Source organism: Furipterus horrens, unplaced genomic scaffold (assembly GCF_987537825.1).
Source record: "Furipterus horrens unplaced genomic scaffold, mFurHor1.1.pri manual_scaffold_3, whole genome shotgun sequence".
Classification (NCBI taxonomy): domain Eukaryota; kingdom Metazoa; phylum Chordata; class Mammalia; order Chiroptera; family Furipteridae; genus Furipterus; species Furipterus horrens.
Genome location: NW_028327173.1, coordinates 182,584,919 through 182,608,982, shown reverse-complemented (window position 1 = coordinate 182,608,982; position 24,064 = coordinate 182,584,919). Strand labels below are relative to the sequence as shown.

Sequence of the window (24,064 nt, the reverse complement as noted above, 5' to 3'; positions counted from 1 at the left end):
TTCTTCCTTTGGGCACAAGACCCATTATAACTTCAGTTTTAAAAATAATTCAAATATGCAAAAATAAAGTTCTAAAAGGCACAGCAGGAGTGCCAACCAAACAGCATACTCTCAAAACTTCAGAGGAAGTACTCAGAAGCCATGATAGAGCAAAGAACTTCATCTTCCTTCGTAGGCCAACAAGAGGGTCTGAATTACACTTATCCCACGCTGGTGGGAAGTAGGGTTAGATGAACTTAAACAACATTAATAACACAAGAGAACTACTTCAGTCCTCCTTATAAAATACAGGCATTAATTTTTAAAAAATCTTTATGTTTCCATTCACTGTAAGATCTTCCCATTGACCTTCTTTTAGGAGAGTTTGATTCTAACAAAATTTACTGAGAAAATCATTATCCTTACTTCACTCTTCAGGGAGCTCTCTTCCGCCTCTTCCTTGACTGCTGGCAGGAATAGCATGGAGCCTCTTATGTTCAACTGAAAGGCACAGCACAGAGACGCACACAGTCAGGCTGCGATTCAACACCACTGGGATCCTGGGTTGCATTATTATGTAGCTAATTTTTGTATTCACTTTACCCAAGATGCCCATTCTATACAAGGAGCCCTTCGGGTCTGGCAACCTCAGCTCATCCAGCCAAATATCAAGACTCAGTCAAATCTTACATCCTTTTCATTTGCCCCGTCCTCTGGCTCCTTATTAAACAATTAAAAAAAATAAAATGCACTGATGTGGATTCAGAGTGGGCTGAGCAAGGTGCTGGGCCCATTCGGGAGTCTGCAATGGGTTTAGTAAGAAAATTTTCAGAGTGGCTCCCACTCTCCTGCCCGTGGAATTTCATAAGCAGCTCCTTGAGAAAGTTTGGCATAAGAATTCTGTTGAGTCCAGAACAGACACACCCTGAAGATTTTTACTTACTACTGAACAAATTCAGATGGAGTATTTCCAGTTTTTAAAAATTCCTTTACTATGGGCCATAGACACAAATGCCACAGCTGAAAAAATACTACCCATTTAAAGCTCTCATGGAATGTGGGACCAGCATTAATGAAAATCACACTCACCTTCTGCTCAGAAACATCCCTCTCGGCCGCTCCATCCTCTTCTGATGCTCCCGCTGACAGCATTTCTTTTTCTGTTTCTAATTCTTGCTCTTCTTGCTGTAAATGCTGGTGAAGGTTTAGTATGGCAGCCTTTAAGTCCACCAAGAGGTCTTCCTTCTTCTGCTTCAAACTCATAATCTGTTTTTCAACACCTTCCATTTCTCCCTGTGCAGAAAGAGTGTTTGCATTGCTTTAGGATGTCTGAGGCCGTGGCATGCCCGCAGGAGCCTGCTGCAGTGGGTATAGCGGGGGAACCGTTTGATGTGCTGTGGGTTTGCAGAGCCAGGAGCTTCTCTCGGTACAGTTCTGCATCCTGGCTACGTTTCCCAGTCACCTGGGGAGGGTTTACAAGCTCCCTACGTGAATGCTCTAGCCTCACCTTAGACCTTGTCAGTCAATCTCTCGGGGTGGCAAGCCGAGGCTCAGAAATTTGTAACAAGCTCCACAGGTGACTTGTCCTGTGTGCACAAGGTTGGGAGCCACCAACTAGTGGGCACAGGTCTGACTGGCCAGAATCTACAGGCTCAGGGCCCAGGAATCTGCACTTGAACAAGCTCCCCAGGAGATTCATAAGCAGACTAACATTTGGGAACTTCTGAGAGAAAATGAGGTTAGAAATCTTACACTTTTATTATTGCTTTTGAAACCTTCTTTAGTATTACTGAATTCATTTACTTTTTCCCATAGCCATGGCTTCCTATCAAATGGGAAAAAATAAACAAAGATACTGTGAAGTGTAATTACTGTGGGAATGATGAACAGCTGGGTCCAAGCTTTATAACGTTAACTTAAAACTTAGTATGATGGATGTGTGAGAATAAAATTTCTTACACATGGTAGAAATGCAGATGCCTACCGTTGGTCTACGAGGACTACAGAATTATAGATTTGGAAGAAATAAGAGGTGTCATCTAGTCTAACATCTCCCTCTCCGGCACGCTGAAAGGCATCCTTCCACCTCTGCCTGAGCTTTGCAGTAAGTGCTGCATCAGAAGACAACATGCTCCTTTGTAGCAAACCTTCATGTACGCGAATTTTGTTCCTTATGTATTCCTTAAACCCCTATCCGTTCCATTCCACCCATCCATCCTAAGATACTCATGGAATTGTTAATTATTTTATAGACAGAGAAGCTCAGCATGTCTACTCTTATACGTCGGAGTTCTGAAGGCCAGAGAAAGAAGGTGACTTTTCCAGAGCTGCAGCTAGTTAGGGGCAGAGCAGAGACCTGGACTTCCTGACACCCAGCCCCACGGCTCTTCAACCGCTGCACACATTCCAACACCCACCCCCTCATTGTGCCTGAAGTTAAACTTCTGGTGATCCCTTTGGGAAATGATAATGGATTTAAATCTGAGGAAACATCAGGCTTCAAAAGAATAGCGTCTACCAACAAACGTAACACTTAGAGAATGAGAGCAGTCTGCAGAGCCACCACGACCAAGGCACAGCAGGGCCCCGAACAGCCACTCTCCATGTGGCATGCACAGACCCCTGCAGGTCTACACTCCATGAGGTCAAGGCCATTTTTATAATAACACTAAAATATTATTTGACTTTTCACTGTTGACATTTTTTTACTGTTATTTTTCATTGCAAAAGCAATGGGAGATAGAGCTACTGGCATCTTACATGAATAAGGCAGGAACAACAGCTATTTTAATAATTAGATTCTTCACTATATTGGCCAAAAAGTCTGTTCAGTTTTTTTTTCCATAAAATAAAAGACATATTTTTTCATTTTCACCAATAACTTTATTGATTTGTGTATTTTGAGTATGTTGGCTATCTCCCATGTGGTAGAATGTTAATCGTTCTCAATTAATATCTCTATTTGATTGCTATCAACTTCAACCGATCTGCCTGACAGTGGAGCATCGTCCAGTGAGAAATCTCCAACATGAAAGTTCACAAACCATTTTTGACACATTCCATCAGTCACAGTACCTTCTCCATACACTGTACAAATCTTTTTGGAGTTTCAGTTGCATTTTTACCTTTCTTGAAATAATGAAGCATAATATGCCAAAAATGTTGTGTATTTTCTTCCATTTTCAATATTAAAATGGCTACACAAAAATTCACCAATTTTGATGTTTTTTTTTTACAAAAACAGCTGTCACAATACAGCCTAACAAAATTGTTTCGAATGAAGTAAAAGACAACTAAGTGCTACCAGAGTCATCTTATGGAAAAAACCAAACCTTCTGGCCAACCCAATAGAAAAAGCCAGTTTCACTTAAGAATATGTATTTTTAATATTCTGTGCAACAAAATGAAAAGCATACTTAAAGCACTTCTGCCACATACCGAAGTATGAGGGTTAAGGGAAAGCACTTGTGTGATTACTTGAATTTCAAGCTGAACTGCCAATTTTTTTTATAGAACATTATTTTTACTTGGAAAAAAAATAAAACAACCGGTCAACTATACTTACGTATGTAAACACTACAAGATTTTTTTCTAAAGAGATAGATGTCAATAAATGTAAAAGTTTTAATATCTATTACTGAAATGTGTCAACATTTGGAGAAGCTGCATAACTAGTGAAACTAATTTCTAGAGGATCAAGCATGATGTCATAAAATCACACAGGGTGAAAAGATCCATTCAAAGAACAGATTTGGGCCTAAGTATGTTCATGGTTATTTGTATTAATAAATACAATAATTAATAAACAAGAATACAAGAATATACTCTGAGTTTAGTGTACTCACAACTGTAAAAGTACTTTTGCACCACCCTGTATAAGACAGACCAATGGGTTTTAATGTAAGATATGAAAAGTTCATTGGCATGGCCTCAGATTCCGAACTTGTAATGTCTATCTTTTGAAGGTTAGTGTAGTTTCAAAAAATATCTACAATTATTCTGAAGCATCATTAAATATTCCCTTTTTAAAATTATATTTTACTGCTTATGCTATTACAATTGTTCTGATGCAACCCCCACTCCCGCAGGCAATCCTCCCATCATTGTTCATATCCATGGGTTGTGCGTATAAATTCTTTGGCTACTCCATTTCCTATACTGTGCTTTGCATCCCCTTGGCTATTCTGTAACTACCTATTTATACTTCTTAATCCCCTCACCTCCTCACCCATTTCCCCGCATCCCCCTCCCATCTGGACACCATCAAAACACTCTCCGTATCTGTGATTCTGTCTCTGTTCTTCTTGTTTGCTTAGTTTGTTTTTTAGATTCAATTGTTGACAAGTATGTATTTTTTGCCATTTTATTGTTACCGTTTTGGTCTTCTTTTTCTTAAAAAAGTCCCTTCGATATTTCATATAATGATGGTTTGGTGATGATGAACTTATTTGTTTTTTTCTCTCATCTGAGAAGCTCTTAATCTGCCCTTTGGTTTTAAATGATATCTTTGCTGGGTAGAGCAATCTTAGCTGTAGGTCCCTGCTTTTCATGATTTTGAACATTCTTGTCCCTTCTGGCCTGCAAAGTTTCTTTTGAAAAATCAGTTGACAACCTTATTGGAACGCCTTTGTAGGTAATTATCTGCTTTTCTCTTGCTGCTTTTTAGATCCTCTTTTTATCTTTAACCTTTGGCATCTGAATTATGCTGTGTCTTGGAGTGATCGTCTTTGTATCCATCTTATTTGGGACTCTCTGTGCTTCCTGAACTGGCATGTTTATTTCCTTCACCAAATTAGGGAAGTTTTCTTTCATTATTTTTTCAAATAGATTTTTCAGTTTCTTGCTCTTTCTCTTCTCCTTCTGGCACCTCTATGATGCAAATATTGGTCCTCTTGAAGTTGTCCCAAAGTCTGCTTATACTATCTTCATTTTGGGGGGTTATTTTTTCTTCTTGTTGTTCTGATGGGTTGTTTTTGCTTCCTTATGTTCCATATCATTGATTTGAATCTCAGATTCATCTACTTTACTGTTGTTGCCCTATGAATTGTTCATTTCAATTAGTGTATACTTCATTCCTCACTGTTTTTTTTTTTTTTAAACTGCTGAGGTCCTCAAGAAGTTCCTTGAGCATCCTTATAACCAGTGCTTTGAACTCAGCATCTGACAGATTGCTTATATCCATTTAGTTTAGCTCTTTTTCTGGAATTTTGATTTGTTCCTTCATTTGGGCCACGTTTCTTTGTCTCCTTGTTTTGGCAGCCTCCCTGTGTTTGTTTCTATGTATTAGGTAGAGCTGCTATGACTTGGTGTCTTGGTAGTGTGGCCAATTATAGTGGGTGTCCTTTAGAGTTCAGTGGTACAGCCTCCCCTATCATCCAAGCTGTGTATTCAAGGTGTGTCCTTTGTGTGGGCTCAGTACACCTTCCTTTTATAGTTGAGCTTGGTTGTGGCTGGCAGGTCAATGGGAGGGATTTACCCAGGCCAGTCAGCTGCAAGGATTGGTTGTGACAACTTTCCACCAACCTCCACCCTCCATGGAGGATCAGCTGTGCAGTGGCAGGGTGGTGGTGCTCTGATGTGATTTGTAGCTATCCACTGGATGTGTTGGCCCTAAGGTTTCTATGGTGATGCAGGCCAAGGTCAGCTCCTACCTGTGTTTTTCCTGGGACACCTTGCCTGAGCTATAAAGCAATCTGAGATGGCTGCTACTTGTGTTGGACTTGGAGATTCCCAGGCAAAGCCAAGCTGTGAAGCTAAGCTGGCTGCTGCTAGTGCCAGGCCTGGGGCTCACTGAGGCCAGCTGTTGCTTTTTGATAGGATTTAGGAAGTTGTGAAGCATGAGCCAAGACCAACCATCCATATGGAAAAGCATCTTGGGTGGGCCTGTAAGTCAGGTGGGGAGGAGTCACTGAGGATCTCCAAGGTGGGTCAAACAGTATTAGCCAGATTGATGGGCATCTCAGATATGGCACCAGCTTACAAGATCTGTGGCTCTGTGGCTCTGTGGGGGAGGGTTTAGAAGAGGGACAATGGCCTCTGCTCCCCCTGATGCAAGACACTTCAATTTCTCCCTATATGTCATGGTGCCTTTCAAGCTGCTACCCCAGTGCTGGAGCTCAGAAGGAGTGAATCTGAGTAGGTAAGTCCATGTGTGGGTTCTTTAAGATGAACTGCTTGGGGCTCCACTGATTTAATCCCTGCTGGCTTTTGCAGCCAGTAGTTGTGGGGACTTATCTTCCTGGCACTAGAACTCTGGCCTGGGGAGCCAGGTGTGGGGCTGGGAATCCTTGCTCCTGAGATATCCCTTATGAATTTTTATCCACCACACGTGGATGTGGGACCAGCCCATTCCATGCCTGTACCCCTCCTACCAGTCTGGATGGATGTGGTTTCTTTAATTCCGTAGTTGTCAGACTTCTGTTCAACTCGATTTCTGATGGTTCTGAGTCATGGTTGTTCAATATTTTAGTTGTAATTTTGATGTGGTTGTGCGAAGAGGCAAGCCATGTCTGCCTACACTGCCACCTTGACTGGAATATCCCCCCTTTTCTATGCACACATCTTGAGAGGTTGGGTTGTTTTATATATTTGAAACAAAACTACATAGCTCAGCAGTTCAAATGCAGAAGCACATGTGAATCTGGCTATCATCTGGTAAGCCAGACATTAAAGAAATTTGCAAAAATGTAAAACAGTGTCACTCTTCTTGTTACATTTTCTTTTTGGAAAATATAATTTCTTCCATAAAACTATGTTATTTCTATTTACATGCAAAGGGTTTATTATTGCTATTTTTAAATAACTAAACAAATATTTTTACATTTCTGAGTTTTAATTTCTTTCTGTATTAGTAGATATAACTTATAAATTAAAGCTCGTTGGGAGGTCCTCAAATTTTTGAATGTAAAGGGAAATTTGATATTTTTACATTATCAAGTCTTTACTATTGAGTCTGCCTACTGAGCCCATTACTTGACATCTGTGTCACCTTGGGTCCTTCTGTGTTTCACTCTGAGGTTAAGTAACTTGCCCTAGTTCTCACAGCTACCAAGAAGTACAACCTGGCTTTGAATACAATAGCAATTGCCTATCTACATGAACTTGATGGCAGGAAAAGAGCACCTCTCTACAATCCTTACCATGCGATCACGTGTGTGTGTGTTTGTTTGTTTTTAATAGAAGTTCTGATTCAAAAACAATAACTGAATAAAGCCTTAGTTGCAGAGGGTTAACATGCCAACCATTGTAACTGGGTCTACCCAACACTATTAATTATGTTACATATAGAAATACTGCTCAGTATATGGAACTATTCATTATAGAAGCGTCCAGGGTATTTACCTCCACAGGCTAGCCCACACTGCCTGACTCCCCTCCCAGAAAGCTAGCCAGAAAGTCATGTCGTCCAAATATCCTGTGTTACATCAGCTTCTTTGGTATCAGAGCAAATTCAGACAAATGTGCACCAATCTGAGGATAAGGACATTGAAGGGCCTTCCATTATTATAACTATTTTCACCTATTTTATGAAACAGGAATGGAAAGTAAATACATAGATAAAATACCTTCAAACTGGAAGAGAAAAGTAGGAAATAGACTAGACCATCACAAAGGCTTCTAGACACCAACAGCATAGTGCGTGATTGCTGAATGACCTGCTAGATTGTAAAATGAATGAAAGAAACATACCTGTATTTGTGGCACATTGGCAGCTTGGTGTGGTGACATATCTTCATGGGAGAGCTCAGCTGAATAATTACTTAAGATCTGCTTCAAATTTTCAATTTCCTCATCACATTCATGAGTCTGTTTTATGAGTATCTACAAAAGAAACCCCCCCACACAAAAGTTTTTGTCATATCTAAGGAATAGATCAATGGGCTCCTTCCAATATCTAGCGCCATCACAAGCTCCAGTCAATTATAGCAAATATGCACCCATACAGATTTCAATAGGAAATGGTAGCCTAATATAGAGGACAACATTTGCAAAGCTGACAGTTGACCATCTTGCTCTACTAGATGCCTGGGCACCTTGTGCAATGCTTGACATGGAGATCTATGTAGACACACCCTTGACCTACGTATTTCCAGCCTAGTGCACTTATTCTGGGAAGTATGTTGTGGCTGGTTAATGTAAAGTTGCTAAGTTTGATAAAATTATTGATATGTTACATATACCATCTATATCCTCATCTGAGTATATATATATACATTTTTTCATTGCTTAAGAGAGAGAAACATCAATGTGAGATTGAAACATCAATTGGTTGCCTCCTGTACACATCCAGGCCTGGGATCAGACCTACAACCTAGGTATGTATTCTGACCAGGAATTGAATCCACAGCCCTTCAGTTATGGGACAATGCTCTTACCAACTGAGCCACACTGGCCGGGGCACGTATGCCATTTAAGTACATTTTCTAAGTGGGGCTTTCCACATAGAAAGTTGACATTATTGAATCAGAGTGGAAAGGCATGTAATTTGAGACATGAGATATTTTCCCATTCCAGCCACAGCCTCACCTGCTATCCACTGGAATCAGTAATGTATATTTTATGAGTAAAAGGTTAAGGGTTCAAGAGCACTCTGAGCTGGCAGAATAAAGCAAGACTAACCAGAAAAATATCTGGAGTCTCATGCTAAGTGAGCAGGAGAGCTCTAAGCTATTTGTAGACTAAATGACATGATCAAAGTATAATGAAGTAAAGAAATGAACTTCAAAAGCAAGTCTAGCTATTTCCTTGGTATGGTTCACAATGAAGCAAAATGTCTTTTAAACTACAAAGTTTCTGGCCAACACAGAATTCTTCCTTGTATTTTGTTTAATATTTAACCATATTTTTAGCTGCAGGCTGGAAATGAATAACTATGTTCATTGCACACATCCGTTCCCCAGCCTCTACAATGAGCAACATCCCATTACTTGCCCCCCAAAGTAATTTGTCTCACTTTCCACAATGATGGCACTTCCAATATCTAAAGTAGGAATTAAAATAAATGTACCCTATTCTAATGCTTTTTATTACCCCTGGCTTACTTAGCTTTGAATTATGAGCTGACATCAGATTTCCACCAACACAATAAGATGGAAAATTCTAGTGGCACAGTTTGATACTTAACTTGGCACAAACTAAAATTTGTCTTCTATTTCCCTATTTGTCTTGTGAAGAAGCCACTTTTGAACATAGTTAAAACTGCTATTTTTTCTGACTAGGAGACCAGGGAGCACAAAAAGATTAAAAATAATAAATCAAATTTGGTATCTTTTTCTTTTCATCTCTTTATATTATTAAAAAAATAGTACACTGAGTACCAGATCTATTTCTCCCTGTGGGTATTAGGAAATGGCATCAGCAGATCCGTAGCCAGGCCAGGGAGGTTATAGGATTAAAACTCAAATCAGAGATTACAGTGTCCTCAAATCTTAGGAGAACACAGTGGACACCATATTATGAATAAAATTTAAGAGGGAGAAATAGTTTTCTTTCTACAATCAAGTGGTCGTCAAGAAAAATGAAAATAAACCTTTTCTCCTACCCTGATCCATCTAATCAGGAAATGCAGGCAGAAGGGGATTCTACCAAGAGGGTTGAAAAAAGTCTGTGGAACGAATGGTGTTTAACAACTTTCTGTTCTTGTGAGTGGCTACTGATCTAGAAACGCAGACCGAAGGAACATGCAATTTCTAATGATGATGCCTGTCTTGAGACTGGGATCAAACAAAACAAAAAGAAAAAAAAAAAGCAGAAGTGAGAGACCCTGATATGGAAAATGATATAAGGAATTTAGAAACTCAAATACTTGTCCCATTTGTACATAAATGAATCTCAACACAAGTTCACTTGGTGTTATTTTAGCAAGTCATCCACCTTCTGACACTAGTCTCCTTCTAGGTAAAAATTAGATGGCAAAATGCCTACTTTCCCTGTATGAAATATTTGAGAATAAAATGAGATGATTAATAAGAAAGTGACTGAGATGCAAAAGGAAATTATTCGTCGTCGTCGGCAGCCGTCCGTCTCAAGAGACGATGGTGTAGCTTCTTAAGAGTCTATCTGCACCGCCGAGAATGGCTGTGCAGTCCAACTCGGGAGTGACACAGTATATGTCTCCTCCCGTGTTGAATCGACATCTTGCGATGACGCTGGAGTGTCCTCTCCAGTGAAGCTGAAGCTACAGAGCCTGGGCAGGGTGATATGGAGGGTCTGCTGTTGCCCATGCAGCAGACCCCCCCTCTCTTCGCAGCTGAAGGGTCCAAGGGAAAGACGGAGTCGATACAGCTTGGCTTCAGGTGCGCCGCAGGAGTTGCCGGTGTTGACTACAACGTCAAACCGCCTTAGGGACTCCGGCTCCGGATTATCTGTCGGGGTTTACTCCCTTAGCCTTTCCCCTGAAGAGGTATGCCGCAAGGCAGCGGAGGTTTTTTGGAGTCAGAGTTTTCCTTCTCTGATGTACCCTGACTGGAAGATCGAACCAGCGACACTTAGCTCGCAGGCCGACGCTCAATCCACTGAGCTAAACCAGCCAGGGCAAAAAGGAAATTATTATGGGAATGAATACTGTAAGAGTCTATTGGCCTCGTGAGATTGCCAATGCTTTGTTCAAGTTTAAATCTCTTCCCATGGCATTTTAGCCATGCAGGTCTTCAATAACTGGAGAATGGAATGCAATAGACCATAACTATGCTTTAATGTCTTTAACCAGACAAGGGTAAGAACTTTAGCCCCATCTGAGCAGGATGATACACTTTTATATTAAATACCACTTCCTGGATAATAGCACTGAAACAGACCAAAAAAAGAATCAATACAGGCAGCATCTTACTGTCATGGGAATTTGATCTACCCAACCATTAACACTGAAAACAAAACCAGCTTTCGCTGAGTATTTTCATCCAATAAGTTGGCTGTCGTCAGACATCACTCACCTTTAATAACTCATTTTGTTCGTGAGTCACATTTTCCAACAGTTTTACGTCTTGTAAAAGCTGATTTGTCCGCTGAAACACAGGCAGAGGCTTCATTCCTGTCTGGGGTAACCTCAGTTCCACTTGGTAAGACAGTATTTCAGCAATGGTTTTCTTCATAGGATGTATATTTTCAAGTATGACCTTAATTATATCAGATAAGCATGGTTCATGAGTGGGGGGAAAAAAGGCCACTGTTAAATCTAATTACTCAAAATTATAATAGTATATAATTTAGTCTCTAATCTATGGTTTCGATTTTTTAAAAATTTCCTTAGCTCAAAGTGAAAAAGATTATTTTATCGCTCGTGATCCAGTTGTTAAAGTTCCCAGGGAAGACTGTCTGGGGCAAAACTTAACCTCTCAGCACTAAATTATGCACCTGACAACCCTTTCCTTCCTTCTCCCCCTCCTCCCCAACCTAGAACTGTTGTTTTGCTTTGTGTATTGTCACTAGGCATCGAGCTGTAGGTAACAGCAAGGACTGCATCTCACTTTCATAGCAACCGTACCTAGCACGGGCCTTCCTACATAGTAGGTTCTCAAAAGATGCTTATTGAATTGAACAGAACTGTCCCATTAAATTTTATAAGTCCCAAAGGTATAACTACTTTGCTTTAATGACATCTGATCCATAGAAACCTGGGTTTACATAACCAATGAGAAGAGATTATTTACTTTTCATTTCATTTAATCCTCACAACTACCCCAGGAGGTAAGTGTCAGAACTTCCATTTCATAAGTAAGGAAATTGGGTTCACAGAAGTTAGAAGGCCAAGGCGAGGTCAGAAAAGTAGAGCTGGGATTAGAACCCAGGCTGCTGGACCCCAAAGCACATGCTCCTAACCACTACGCGGAATCAACATCTGTGTACTATTTAGTGCTAGGGGCTCTATGTGCATTATAATTGTCCCACATAATCACTGCAATACCAATGAAATGTTAACTAATAGCTCAAGGGCACAGAGCCAGTAAGCACCTTAGCCGGGGCTGGAACTCAGTTCTCCTGCCTGAGAGCCTTAAGCTCTTGGACTATTAAACTAGACTTAACTCGAAGGCAACACTTCCAAACTTTGAAAATTTTGGATAAAATTAAGTGAAAAAATTACCTATAGGAAAATTATCTTTATATAAATAGTACTATATGATTTAAAACATATTTATAGCCATTCATATCTCTCAGCTTTTTTTTAATCCTCACCCAAGAATAAATACATTGATTTTAGAGAGGAAGGGAGAGAGAGGGGGAGAGACAGAGGGAGAGAGAGCAAGAGAGACACATCAATCGGTTGCCTCCCTTATGTGCCAGTGACTAGAAATCAAGCCCGCAACCTAGGTATTTGCCCTGACCAGGAATTGCAACCACAACCTTTGGTGTATGGGATCACATTCCAACCAACTGAACCATCCGGCCAGGGCCACATCTCTTTCCACTGCATTGTGCTATTACTCTAGCAAGACTAAATGCTTTTTATTACATCATACTCTTACATATCTAAAAATAAACATAGTATTATGAGAAAATAAATAATGACACATGCTTACCTCCCCATGCTTAAGATGTTCTTCAGGTGAAAAATCAAATATTTCTTTTGATAATAGAATAGCTTTGATTTTTGAAACTCTTTTCTCCATTGATTTTACTTCAGTTTCAACAGCAACCACATCCTAGAGTTTCAGAAACAAAAACACTCATGCAGTATATGCTGTATATATCTATAGGACACAATTTGTTGCCATTCGTTCTATTCTGATATTTAACCAAAATATGTTTGACACTTATATATCTCTTAAAAACAAAACAAGTGCTACTCAGATACTGTTGTTTTCAATAAAGAAGTTATTCTATTAATAGCATACCAAACTACAAAGCATTGCCTACACACTGCTGAGTTAAAGATCCTCATAAAGCCACTTTTCAATTACTTATCCTCTGAGAACAAAGGTACAGGTGCTTCTTGACTTATGATGAGGTTACATCCTGAGAAATCCATTGTAAATTGAAAATATCGTTAAGTCAAAAATGCATTTAATGCACCTAACCTACTAAACATCACAGCTGAGCCTTACACGTGCTCAGAACGCCTACGTGAGCCTACAGCTGGGCGAAATCATCTAACACAAAAAATACGCTGTAGGGTACTGATTGTTTAGCCTGATGATAGTGTAGCTGATGGCCGGGGTGGTCGCTGCTTCTCTCCAGCATCACCTTACCTCATATTGCTAGCTGGACAAAGATCAAAATTCAGAACTTGAAATATAGTTTCTACAGAATGTGTTTCACTTTCTCACCATCATAAAATGAAAAAATCTTAAGTCAACCATTGTAAGTTAGGGACCACTTGTAGTATACATCTGAATTGATTTTTAAGTAAATTCTCAATGATCTACAAACTCTTTAGATTTAATCTTCGGAATGTGTTTAAACACTTGAATACAAGTGGGTCTAACATTTAAAAAATTCCCACCACTGTAAATAAAATGATAAAGTCACTCTTGGGATGCAAACACAACAAGGAGCTGGAAAATGGACGGGCTTTTCCTCCCAATCCCCTGATGAGCTTGTTGCTATTTGAAGAGCTGTTAAGTTCTCTGTAATTTACTTAATTTAAACAATAGATCACTTGTGCAGTGGTTGATAAGAATACTCTTATCAACATCAACCTCTAGAACCTGGACAAGAATCTTAAAGTGAAAATGCTGCAATGTGTGCTATAAAACCCACGGACTGAAGTCCACTGACACTGTAAGAGGGCCTTCAGGCCTTTAGTTTAGATCTGAAGGTAGATACGCTGTAGCAATACAAAGGTACGGCTAATATTGAAGAGGACAGAAAAACCTACACAGAAGTAGACAAACAGTTTCAAATTATGGCAGTTTGGAGCCATTCAGTATAGTACAAACGTAACTATAAGCAAGTAAAGCAGTAAGTACAGCCAGTAACTTCATAGTGATATATCCAAGTTATGAGTTATGAGGAAAAGCTAAATTATATTGAAATTATTTTCTGCACCTTATATTGAAAAAGGTATATACAAGTATATAATGTATTTTAGGATATTTTCCATAAAAAATATTAAAAATAGGAATATTAAAAATCTTTGGAATAAGCGTCGCTAACCAAGAATATTTAACTATTATTATTCCCTGAAGTTACAAAAGTGGTATAGGAAATGTAACTGAGAAACAAAAGGTAAATAAGACTAGCTGTATCTGCCTTTGATATGGTAGTCCATCCTTAATTATCATACATGTTTCAAGCTAAAATAAATAAAAAGATTTAAAAATCCAGTGGATGGCATAGAGCAGCCCCCCACTAAATATTTGCCATTGGTAAAGACTTGGGAGGTTATCTGTTTTAATTCCTTCTCTGCTAATCTGTGCTTTTAATTTGACAATATCTCCTCTCTGACAAAGAGAAAACACCGAGCTCATCTGATCAGAATTCTTCCCTTTGAACATAAATGAAAAATAAAAAGTACCATATCAATGTGTCTTCATATAATTAGTAGTTGATTAGCAGGATAACTTAATTTACTAAATGAAATATAAATTAAAAATAAGAAATCACATCTTTATAGTGCCAACTTACATCAGCCAAACGCTGAATCTGTGGAAGGCTTTCCATGATGCTTTGTTGTAAAGCTGCTACTTGACGACTCAACTCTTGCATGGATTGCGCTAAACCATCTGTTTCAAAAATTACTGACAAGTCTTCTAGATCCGTGAAAACTGAATGTAAACGATTATGTTTCTGTTCTGAATCTTCCAAAGCCATCTACATAATGAGAAACAAGGAGGAAAAAAGAAACATTAAGATACTAAAAGTTGATAAAAATGTAAATCCAAGAAAATTTACATTTGTCTCAATATATCAAACTCCTGGTCATTTCCAGTTTCATAGTAAAACACTGAATACCATTGTTGATGGTAATGGATGACTTCAGAGTGTCTAATAACTTTTTAAATCCTCAGCTGAGAATGTTTATTGAATGTAGAAAAGCGGAGGTGTTGAGAGAGAGAGAGAGGCATCAGATGTGAGAGTTGTCTTCCATATGTGCCCTGACTGGGGGCCGAACCCGTAACCGAGGTATGTGCCCTGACTGGGAATTGAGCCTGCAGCCCTGTGGTGTAAGGGACGACGCTCCCACCAAGTGAGCCACTGGGCCAGGGCCAGAGTGTCTACCAATTCTGGTGGGCTTGCGGCACCCATTTTGAACCACATAACCCGGCTCCTCTGTCATCATTAACAGGACCAGGAACAACTAACCTGTAATCCTTCCCTCTGGAATTGGGGCCAAGAAAACCATTCAGGCTCTTTCCAATTGGTGAGACTTAATTTTGGGAGGGTGGGTTTGAGAGAACAGATAAATGAAGAGGCAGGCACTCCTGTGGCTTGCCAGTCCTAGCTAGTGCCAGTGTCCTCCTTAGGCCTTACCTCATGGTGCCACTGACTCCATTAGAAGTCCCTGTAACTTAAGTTGACTTGAATAACTTAATTCTAAAAGACCTCTAACTGATGTAACCAAATAGAAGCAAGAAACATCAATTTTTAGAATTGCTTGGACATTCCTCCTTATAATTTTTTTTTAATAATTATAATGCATTAACTTTCAAACTTAAAATTTCAAAATAGCTCAGCCAACTATTGGAAATGTTCAGTCTGCTAATGTAATCTTTAGGTCATTCCACTAAAAATAACTGATATGGAAAAGAAGATTTACTTATGTAACTAGAATTCTAGTCATAAACTTCTAAAATTAATTGGTTACTCAGAATTTTATACTGCCCTTATTCAAAACCCTAGAAGGAAAAAAGTTTAAGGAAAACAAAACTTAAAAGCAATGCTTTTTACCATAAATAATATTTACAATAGCATCAAAAAACATAAAATACTTAGGGATGAATTTAACAATTTATATTTAAGGCCTGTATACTGAGGACTACAATACACTGGCTGAGAAAAATTCTAAAGAGACTAAAGTAAATAAAAAGACATTTTATGTTCCTGGATTGGAATAGTCAATATAGTTAAGATGTCAATTTTTGCCAAATTGAGCCACAGGATAAATACAATCACATTAAAAACTCCAAAAGACCTTTGTAGATATTGACAGGTTGATTCTAAGATTTATTTAAAAATACAAAAGACCCAAATTAGCCAAAACAAATCTGAAAAAGAACTGAGTTGTAGAATTTACTCTGCCTGATTTCAAGACTTCCTATAAAGCTGTAGTAATGAAGACTGTGCCACATTGGTGAAAGAAGAGACACACAGATCAATAGAACAGGAGAGTCCAGAAATAATCCCACATGTATGAGGTCAACTGATTTTCAACAGGCACCAAAGTAATTCAATGGTGAGTCTTCTCCACATGTAGTGCTAGAATAACTGGATAGCTCCCTAGAAGAAAATGAGCCTCAGTCCTTGCTTTATACCATGTACAAAAATTAACTTGAAATGGATCATAGACCTAAAATAAGAGTTAAAAATAAAAAATTTCTATAAGATAGGAAGAAATCCTTGTGACTTTGGGTTAAAGATTTCTTAGATACAACACAAAAGAAAAATCCATAAAAGAAAAATATTGATAAATTAGATTTCATCAAATTAATAACACTTGTTTTCTGAAAGGCAATATGGAAAGAATGAAAAGAAAAGCCACAGACTTGGAGAAAATATTTGTAAATCACTGATCTGATCAATGACTGGTTTTTAGAATATTTTATAAATAAGTCTTACAACTCAATAATAAAATGACAAAAATTAAATAAAAGTGGGCAATAAAAAAACTGAACCAACACTTCAAAAAGGAAGTGTACAAATGTCAAATAAGCACCTAAAGAAACTCTCAAATACATAAATCATTAATCATTAGAAAAATGCCATTTAAACCACAATGAGATAGCACTAGGTCACTAGGATGGCTAAAATTTAAAGACAAATAAGATCACGTGCTAGTCAGAATATGGGGAAATTAGAACTCACATTGCCAGTGGAGATGAAAAATGGTACAGCCATTTTAGAAAACAATTTGGCAGTTTCTTAGCTAGTTAAAATACTTAGCATAAAAGCCAGCCATTGGTACTCCTTGGTATTTATCAGATGAAATGACAGGAAGGCATATATCCACACAAAGATTTAAATATGAACGTTCAAAGCAGCTTTACTGATAACGGGCTGCGGTAGGAAGCTTCTTCATTGGTCCCCAGTGATTTCTACCTCCTGGTATTCATGCCCTGTCATCAGCTCTGCTGAACGTAGGCTGGGCTTACTGGTTTACTTCCAATAAAACACGGCAGAAGCAATGTGCTGTCATTTCCAAGATTTGATTATAAAAGCCTCTTTCTGTTTTAGGAGCTCTCTCACTCTCTTTAAGATTGTTTATGGGGAGGAAAACCAGCTGTCATGCCTTGAGGCAGCCTTGTGTATGGAAGTGATTCTTCGGGGGCCTTGCCAACAGCCACGTGAATGAGCTTGGATGTGTGCCCTGCGTCTCCCTCACCCTAAGTGAGACTTCAGAGCAGACCACAGCCTTGGCCAACACCTTGAATGCATTCTCATGAGAGACCTTGAGCCAGAGGCACTGAGCTAAGCCATGCCTGGATTTCTGACCCACATCAACTGTGAGATAACAAAAGTTCATTGTTTTAGGCTGCCAACTTCTGGAGTAATGTGTTACACAACAATAGATATTGAATACACAGACCAAAACTTGAAGCAACCCAAACGTCCATTAACTGGTAAAGGGATAAACATACTGCCTATTTCCATTCACGGAATACTATTCGGCAACCAAATAATAAACTACCTATAAACCTAACAACCTAGATAAATCTCAAAAACATCATGCTAAGTAAAAAAAAAAGTCAGGCTTCAAATACAGATTATCATTAGCAGAGAGGTCTGGCTACACAGAGACTATAATAAATCAATTGCTTACAGACTCATATCAGAACCCTGTCAGTGAGGGGCAAGTGACAATTAAGTTGCATCTGGTGGCAGGCTATAAAGCCATCTCCCGAAACCCCCCACCCAGTCTGTGGAAAATTTGTCTTTCAGGAAACTGGTCCCTGGCATGGAACTGCTGATGTGGTAGGTATCAGGACAGAAAGAACAAGATCCTGGTCTCCAAAATCCCTGTCTAGAGCCTGCTACCCTTCTAAACATCCTTCTGCCACTTGGCACAGCTGAAGATAAGGTGTTTTTTCAGGGAAAAAAAAAAAAAGGCGGAGGGAGAACCATGATGGTTAGCAAAGCCACTGATCACTCTGTAGATTCTGTGACACCCAGAAAGCAATGAAAGAGCACTTACCTGAAGGGTGCTGGCATGGTGACTCAGGGTCTTTGACGAGTCATAGTCAGCAGGGTTAGCCAGCAAACGACTGGTATTTTCTATCCAAGCCTCGGTACTCTTCAAAAGATCGTGATATTCCTCCATCTTGATTGTGGCCTGTGAAAAAGAGGTGGTACCAGATGCAGTCTGATTGATACCTCCTACTTGACTTGAATGATGTTTGAACGAAGAGTTTGTGGCTGTTAGTCAGTGGATGTCAGCCTTGCAAGGCTCCACTCCCCATGGCTGGGGCCACTTGCTCCTCCATCCCGCCCCCCAGTTCGGATCCTTCCAACTTTAAAGACTAATCCTGACCACAGCTAGAAAGGACTTAAAACGTTCTACCCCAAAACCAGGGGCCTTAGCAAGGGTTCTGAGTTAGCCTTGCAACTAGTCTGGTTCCCACGGTATGTTTCATTCTGAAAACCGGATTTGTATTTTGTCATCCTGTACAGGGCCTGATAAGATCCCAGTTCCTCTGAGACTAGGACCCTGCCTCATGCTTGTTAGGTCACATATATACTAGTCACCCACCCATGACCCCTGCTTAGAAGGGAATGTCTGAATGACATTCTTTCTTGTTGCCGGCACTCTCCCTGGGCTCCTGAGATTGGCTATGCTGGGGTCTGACTTTTGCATACTTGCTTCTGCCTGCCCAGTTAGACTTACTGCCCATCCCATCAGTGAAATATGTCCCTTGTGCCCACATGGACCTATCGTGTGGCTCTAGCTTCAAATCCTAAAACTGGCAATCTGAGGGAAACTGGATACCCCTGAATATATATTTTTGCTTTGTTTTAAACCTATCTCAGTAACACCACATGCTATGTGCCATTACCACGTCACCATCGCACCTTATTTAATTGTGAGGTTCTAGATTCTGCTCTCTGTGATACTTGCTGATACTTCTGGAAAGGAACCATCAAGTTATCCATCCATTCTTGAGCCTGTCCTGGATCCTGTTCAACAATGTCCTGAACTTCAGAATCCAGCTCATTCAGCTTGGAATGCCAGAGATCCAGCTCGTCCCACATTTTCTGGACAAGGAAATCATACGTCAATTTGAATGCAGGTGTCATGGTTTACTGTGGTAACTCCTAGTGTTCACACGCTATTTGTACTTGTACCACAACACCACCACAGGCAGCTACTCACGTATGCCAAGCAATTACTTGTGACCTAAACTGAACAACACTTTTTCTGAGGTCTCTTAACTCTAACAGCCTTCAGTTCAGTACAAATTAGCTATAAGGGAGCGGAGAGACCTGAACATTCGCAGAGACGGATAATACCAAACAAGGTCGACACAATCCTGATCTGTCAAGAGTGTAGAGTAAACATCATGTTTAAAAAGGGCTTCAGTTAATATTTAAACCTATTTAGAAGACAATTTTTATTAAGTACAAAAATAAAACTAATAAAAAGTCAGTATCTGCTCAAACCCAGGATTAATGCAGTGGCAGCAAATTCTAGCCACAAGTAATAGTAGCAACTGCTTTTGGCTCAAGGAACTGACAGGTTGGATTCAAATCTGGACTTGACTGGCCAGAGGACATCTCAAAGGTAAACTATTTAATTCTTACTTAATATTTGCTTAACAATATAATTTCTAGAAATGGGAAAATCTTACTGCTTAAATTAGATTGCTCTGTTTATTAAGAGTCCAAGATTTTGTCCAATGGTGAACCATATTCTGACCTATTTTTAAAAACCTTCATTCGTATTAGAAAATTTCCTAAAATATAGATTAGATTATGTTAATGAAATAAGCCAGGCGGCAAAAGACAAATACCATATGATCTCACTTATAAGGGTAACCTAATGAACAAAACAAACAAATGAGCAAAATAGAACCAGAGACATGGAAATAATGAAAAACAAACTAACAGTGACCACAGGTGGGGGGTGGGGGGAGGATAATGGGGGAAAGAAGGGGAGGGGTCTAGTCAAGGAACAAGTATAAGGGATCCATGGACATGAACAACAGGGTGGGAATTGACTGTGGGGGTACAGGGGAGAGCAATGGGGGAAACTGAGACAACTGTAATTGAACAACAATAAAATAAAATAATATATATATTTTAAAAATGTAGATTAGAATAAGAATGCTCTCTAGCCTTGACCAGTGTGGCTCAGTTCATTGGGTATCTTGCAAAGCAAAAGGCTGCCAGTTGAATTCTCAGTCAGAGCACAAGCCTGGGTTGCAGGTTCGGTCTCTGGTCTGGGTGCATGTGAGAGGCAACCAATTGATGTTTCTCTCACATCAATGTTTCTCTCCCTCTCTTTCTCCCTCCCTTCCCCTCTCTCTAAAAAGAGACATATAAAATCTTTTAAAAATTGCTCTCTATATGCAGAGTTTACTTGGGAGTTCAGAGGAGGAATATTATGTTTATATACAGTTTTACCTAAGCCTTTATTTCTTAAGACATTTTACAAGGGAAATAAAATTGGAATTTCAATTTTCCTATTTCCCCTTGCAATCCAAAGAAAAGCTGCTAATATTATTCAAATCCCATGAAATTTTTTGTTATATTTTATTTTTTATATTTTTTATTTTTCAATTAGAGCTGACATATAATCCTATTGAAATGTTTTTAATCAAATGAGTTTCATAAATGTTCCATATTTTATTCCTCAGTATTATTTCACTTTGGAAAACCAAAAACTCTTAAGAAATGCTCCAACACAGAAACATTAGCCTTTGTTTTATGTATTTATATATGTATATTTTTATATCAGTCTTACAAAGATAAGATCCTTACTCTCCTTTACTTTTACAATCATAGGCTCTCAGGGGTTTGGGTATATTTCCACTGCCAAAAAACTGAGAACAATTCTTAAATGCACCCTTCTCCACCAAGCTTTTGCAGGTGACACTCTCAGTAAGGGCGGCCCTGTGGATTTGGGTTAGGATCTCTAGTTCAGATTAATCCAAAGAGCATACCCTGTGAAAACAGATGAACAGGTAGAATATCAAATGCTGCAGGAAGCTAAGGCAGGATGTTACCTTTTGAATTTCTTGAGCTTTCTCAATATTTTTGCTTTTCTGCTGCAACATCTTTTCCACATTATGAAGCCCATTGTTAATTTCATCTATTTTTCTATTCATTGCATATGATGGTGACCTTTTCAAGACTTCATTGCTAATCTGTTACAAGGGGAGAAAGACACATTTTGATTTAGAGATGTTTCCTGCACTCTATTCACAGGTTCAAATGATAAAAGGGTTAGTCACACTGTTATGTGCTTTTACTTATAAAAAATCTTTTAGGGATTCTAGGAAAAATTCCAAACCATACTGACTAATGCGTTAACAAGAGGGTACATTGGCAGACTAGGAATTGGCAGTGACGCTGACCCAATCTGTTAAATCCAACCTAAAGAAAGAAAAGAAAACCAATAAACACAAATTTGTTGAATGTACATACTTACAGATATGTGCCATATTGAGCAAAACGACCGAGCGGACTGTGCGAAACATACCCCAATGGAGCAAATGATATGAAAGAATTTCTGAGAGATACATTACTTATTATATGGTCTCTTTATTTATGAGAAGACCCTTTGTAAAGAACTGTTTTCAATAAAATCAAACTTATTCTCAAGCTGACTTAAAAAATGTAATTCCTGCCTTAATATTCATTATTAGGGTAAAATAACCTCGAGGAAGCACAAAGCTCAGCTTTCTGTGTGAATGTTTCTACCGTGTTTTCACAGCAATGAGAAACCTAGCCGCTGAAGAGTATCAATTTTTCTCTGAATCATCTTGTTAAAAAAAATAATAACTTGGGCTAGGGAAAATAAATGAGTGTTGAATGTGTCATTTTTCAAATGTCTGATTAGTTTATGTTTTTGGTTTTGTTTTCTGGGTTGTTGTTTTTTTTCTTTTTTTAGGTTATGTTGATAAGGTTTTCTTCCAGCAGCCACTAAGTAACTAAATAATACTTTATGCTTTTGCATCATCCTTTAACTTTTTAAAAAACCACTGTATCTGCATAACCATTGAGACTAGAACATTCCAATAAAAATAGTAAACAGATGCAGAAACTAAACACAGACTAAATGACTTGCTTAAATTAAGGTCACAAATCAAGGGAATGGTTGAATTTGTCCCTAGAAGCCCTGAGTTGCTAGACTCCGGAGTCCAGGCTCTTTTCATATCAAGCTGTTGATACTTTCATAAAACATTTTTATTTCACAGACCATACCATACCACAGTGAAGTCTTTTAGGAAGAAAAAAAAAATCCTGTACCGGTTTTTTTATTGCTGTACAATGTTTTATTCCTATGTAACCAGTTACCATAATATGAAGCTTTCTGATCTTTTGGGCATCAGTTCTCCTGGCAGTAATGGACACCATTTAGGAATGCGAGGAGAGATCATGATGTAGGAAAAGCATGCTGCTCTCTGGACTATACAGAACAGTGCTGCACCTGTTGCCTGGAACCTTCAGACACATCGCACAATAGAAATCAGTTGCTGTTTGTTACAAATACATAAGCTATAGTTGAAATTTTCAACCTTAAGTTCAAAAGACATATTTATTACTCAGTCACTTTGTTAGGGATTTTCATATGAAGTATTCACAAGAACAACTTTAGTTTCTTTCAGAACATTTAGTATTCCCTTAAAGTAAAATCAATAGTACATGATTCTTGGGAAAGTACCTCATAACAGATTTTATTGCATGTTAAATCAACAAGAGTTCTTATAAATATAAATTAGGAGTTTACACATCTTTTACATAGGTTGGGTTTTCCTAAGAAATCTGTATAGAAGTTAACTAAGTTTAGAATCTTATTTTTGTGTGTGTGCATTTACTATCTATTTTAACTTACTAAATTAGCGATACTCTAGGCTTTAAAAAGCAACACAAGAATCTTTCTGTGGATGCTGAATAGAACAGAATTTTTTCTGTTGGATTTGGGCTGCCTTTTTACAATTCAATAACATTGCCTTGCTAAACTCCTGTCTATACTATGAAACATTTCCCCCTCGTTTTTCTAAGCTGGTATGAAGATTTGTCCAAGTATGATTTATGAGAACTGTGTTACCACCATCACTAGATAGGCACTGTGTTAAGTGCTATTCCCAGCAACTTATGAAATTTTTATTCTTATTGCTGTTGGTGGTTATTTCAAAATGTACACAGGGAATATGTTTTAAAACAAAGTATTAGTCATGGTTGTACTTTTAAAGTGATTGTCTAGTTTTTTTAAAAAGTCAAGTAAAAGATAACTATTTTTAAATGCAAGAGAAGAAAAACTAGGCATCTCGACAACTAAAAATAAACAGTATCACCTAATTTCTGTTCTTTATGTCACTTGATTAGAGCAATTTCATCTCAGTATTCAGTACACAAAATTATCACTTAACTAAACTATAAGAAGTTATATTGAAATCAGGACAGATAAAAATATGATATAATAGTAAATATTTTCTTTATATTCATTCAATTCCATAAATAACAACACTAATACAAACATTATTACCTTTTCTTCTACGTCTTCTAAAGCTTTCCTGCATTCTTCCACCTGGGATTCAATCTCTGCGGGAACTATGGTGTACATTTCAGAGTACTTGATTCGGAGTTTTTCCATAATATTCTCAAAAGTTAGCTTCCCTTTCTTAAAAATGCTTTGAAGCTCCTAAAAACATCAAGAGAGTTTCAATACTCACAGGATGGGGGAAGAGTTTACCTCTAAAAATAAAAGTGGCTTTCCCCGCACACCCTTATGATTTAAATGGTCACATTTTGCATGACAAAACCTCACTGT

At 38.5% G+C, this 24,064-nt stretch overlaps 1 protein-coding gene across 1 annotated transcript in view; it reads right to left on the bottom strand.

Annotated features, from left to right (window-relative positions):
* SYNE2 (spectrin repeat containing nuclear envelope protein 2) overlaps positions 1–24,064 on the bottom strand; it is a 295,528-nt gene that overhangs the window by 95,123 nt on the left and 176,341 nt on the right. Inside the window, exons 54-63 of the mRNA XM_090270971.1 lie at positions 23,780–23,935; positions 21,294–21,434; positions 19,141–19,323; positions 18,266–18,403; positions 14,542–14,727; positions 12,495–12,617; positions 10,911–11,093; positions 7,669–7,800; positions 1,069–1,272; positions 406–480 (exon numbers count right to left, since the gene is read on the bottom strand). Coding sequence (XP_090127097.1) covers positions 406–480; positions 1,069–1,272; positions 7,669–7,800; positions 10,911–11,093; positions 12,495–12,617; positions 14,542–14,727; positions 18,266–18,403; positions 19,141–19,323; positions 21,294–21,434; positions 23,780–23,935 — 1,521 coding nt within the window. The remainder of the gene's footprint in view (positions 1–405; positions 481–1,068; positions 1,273–7,668; positions 7,801–10,910; positions 11,094–12,494; positions 12,618–14,541; positions 14,728–18,265; positions 18,404–19,140; positions 19,324–21,293; positions 21,435–23,779; positions 23,936–24,064) is intronic.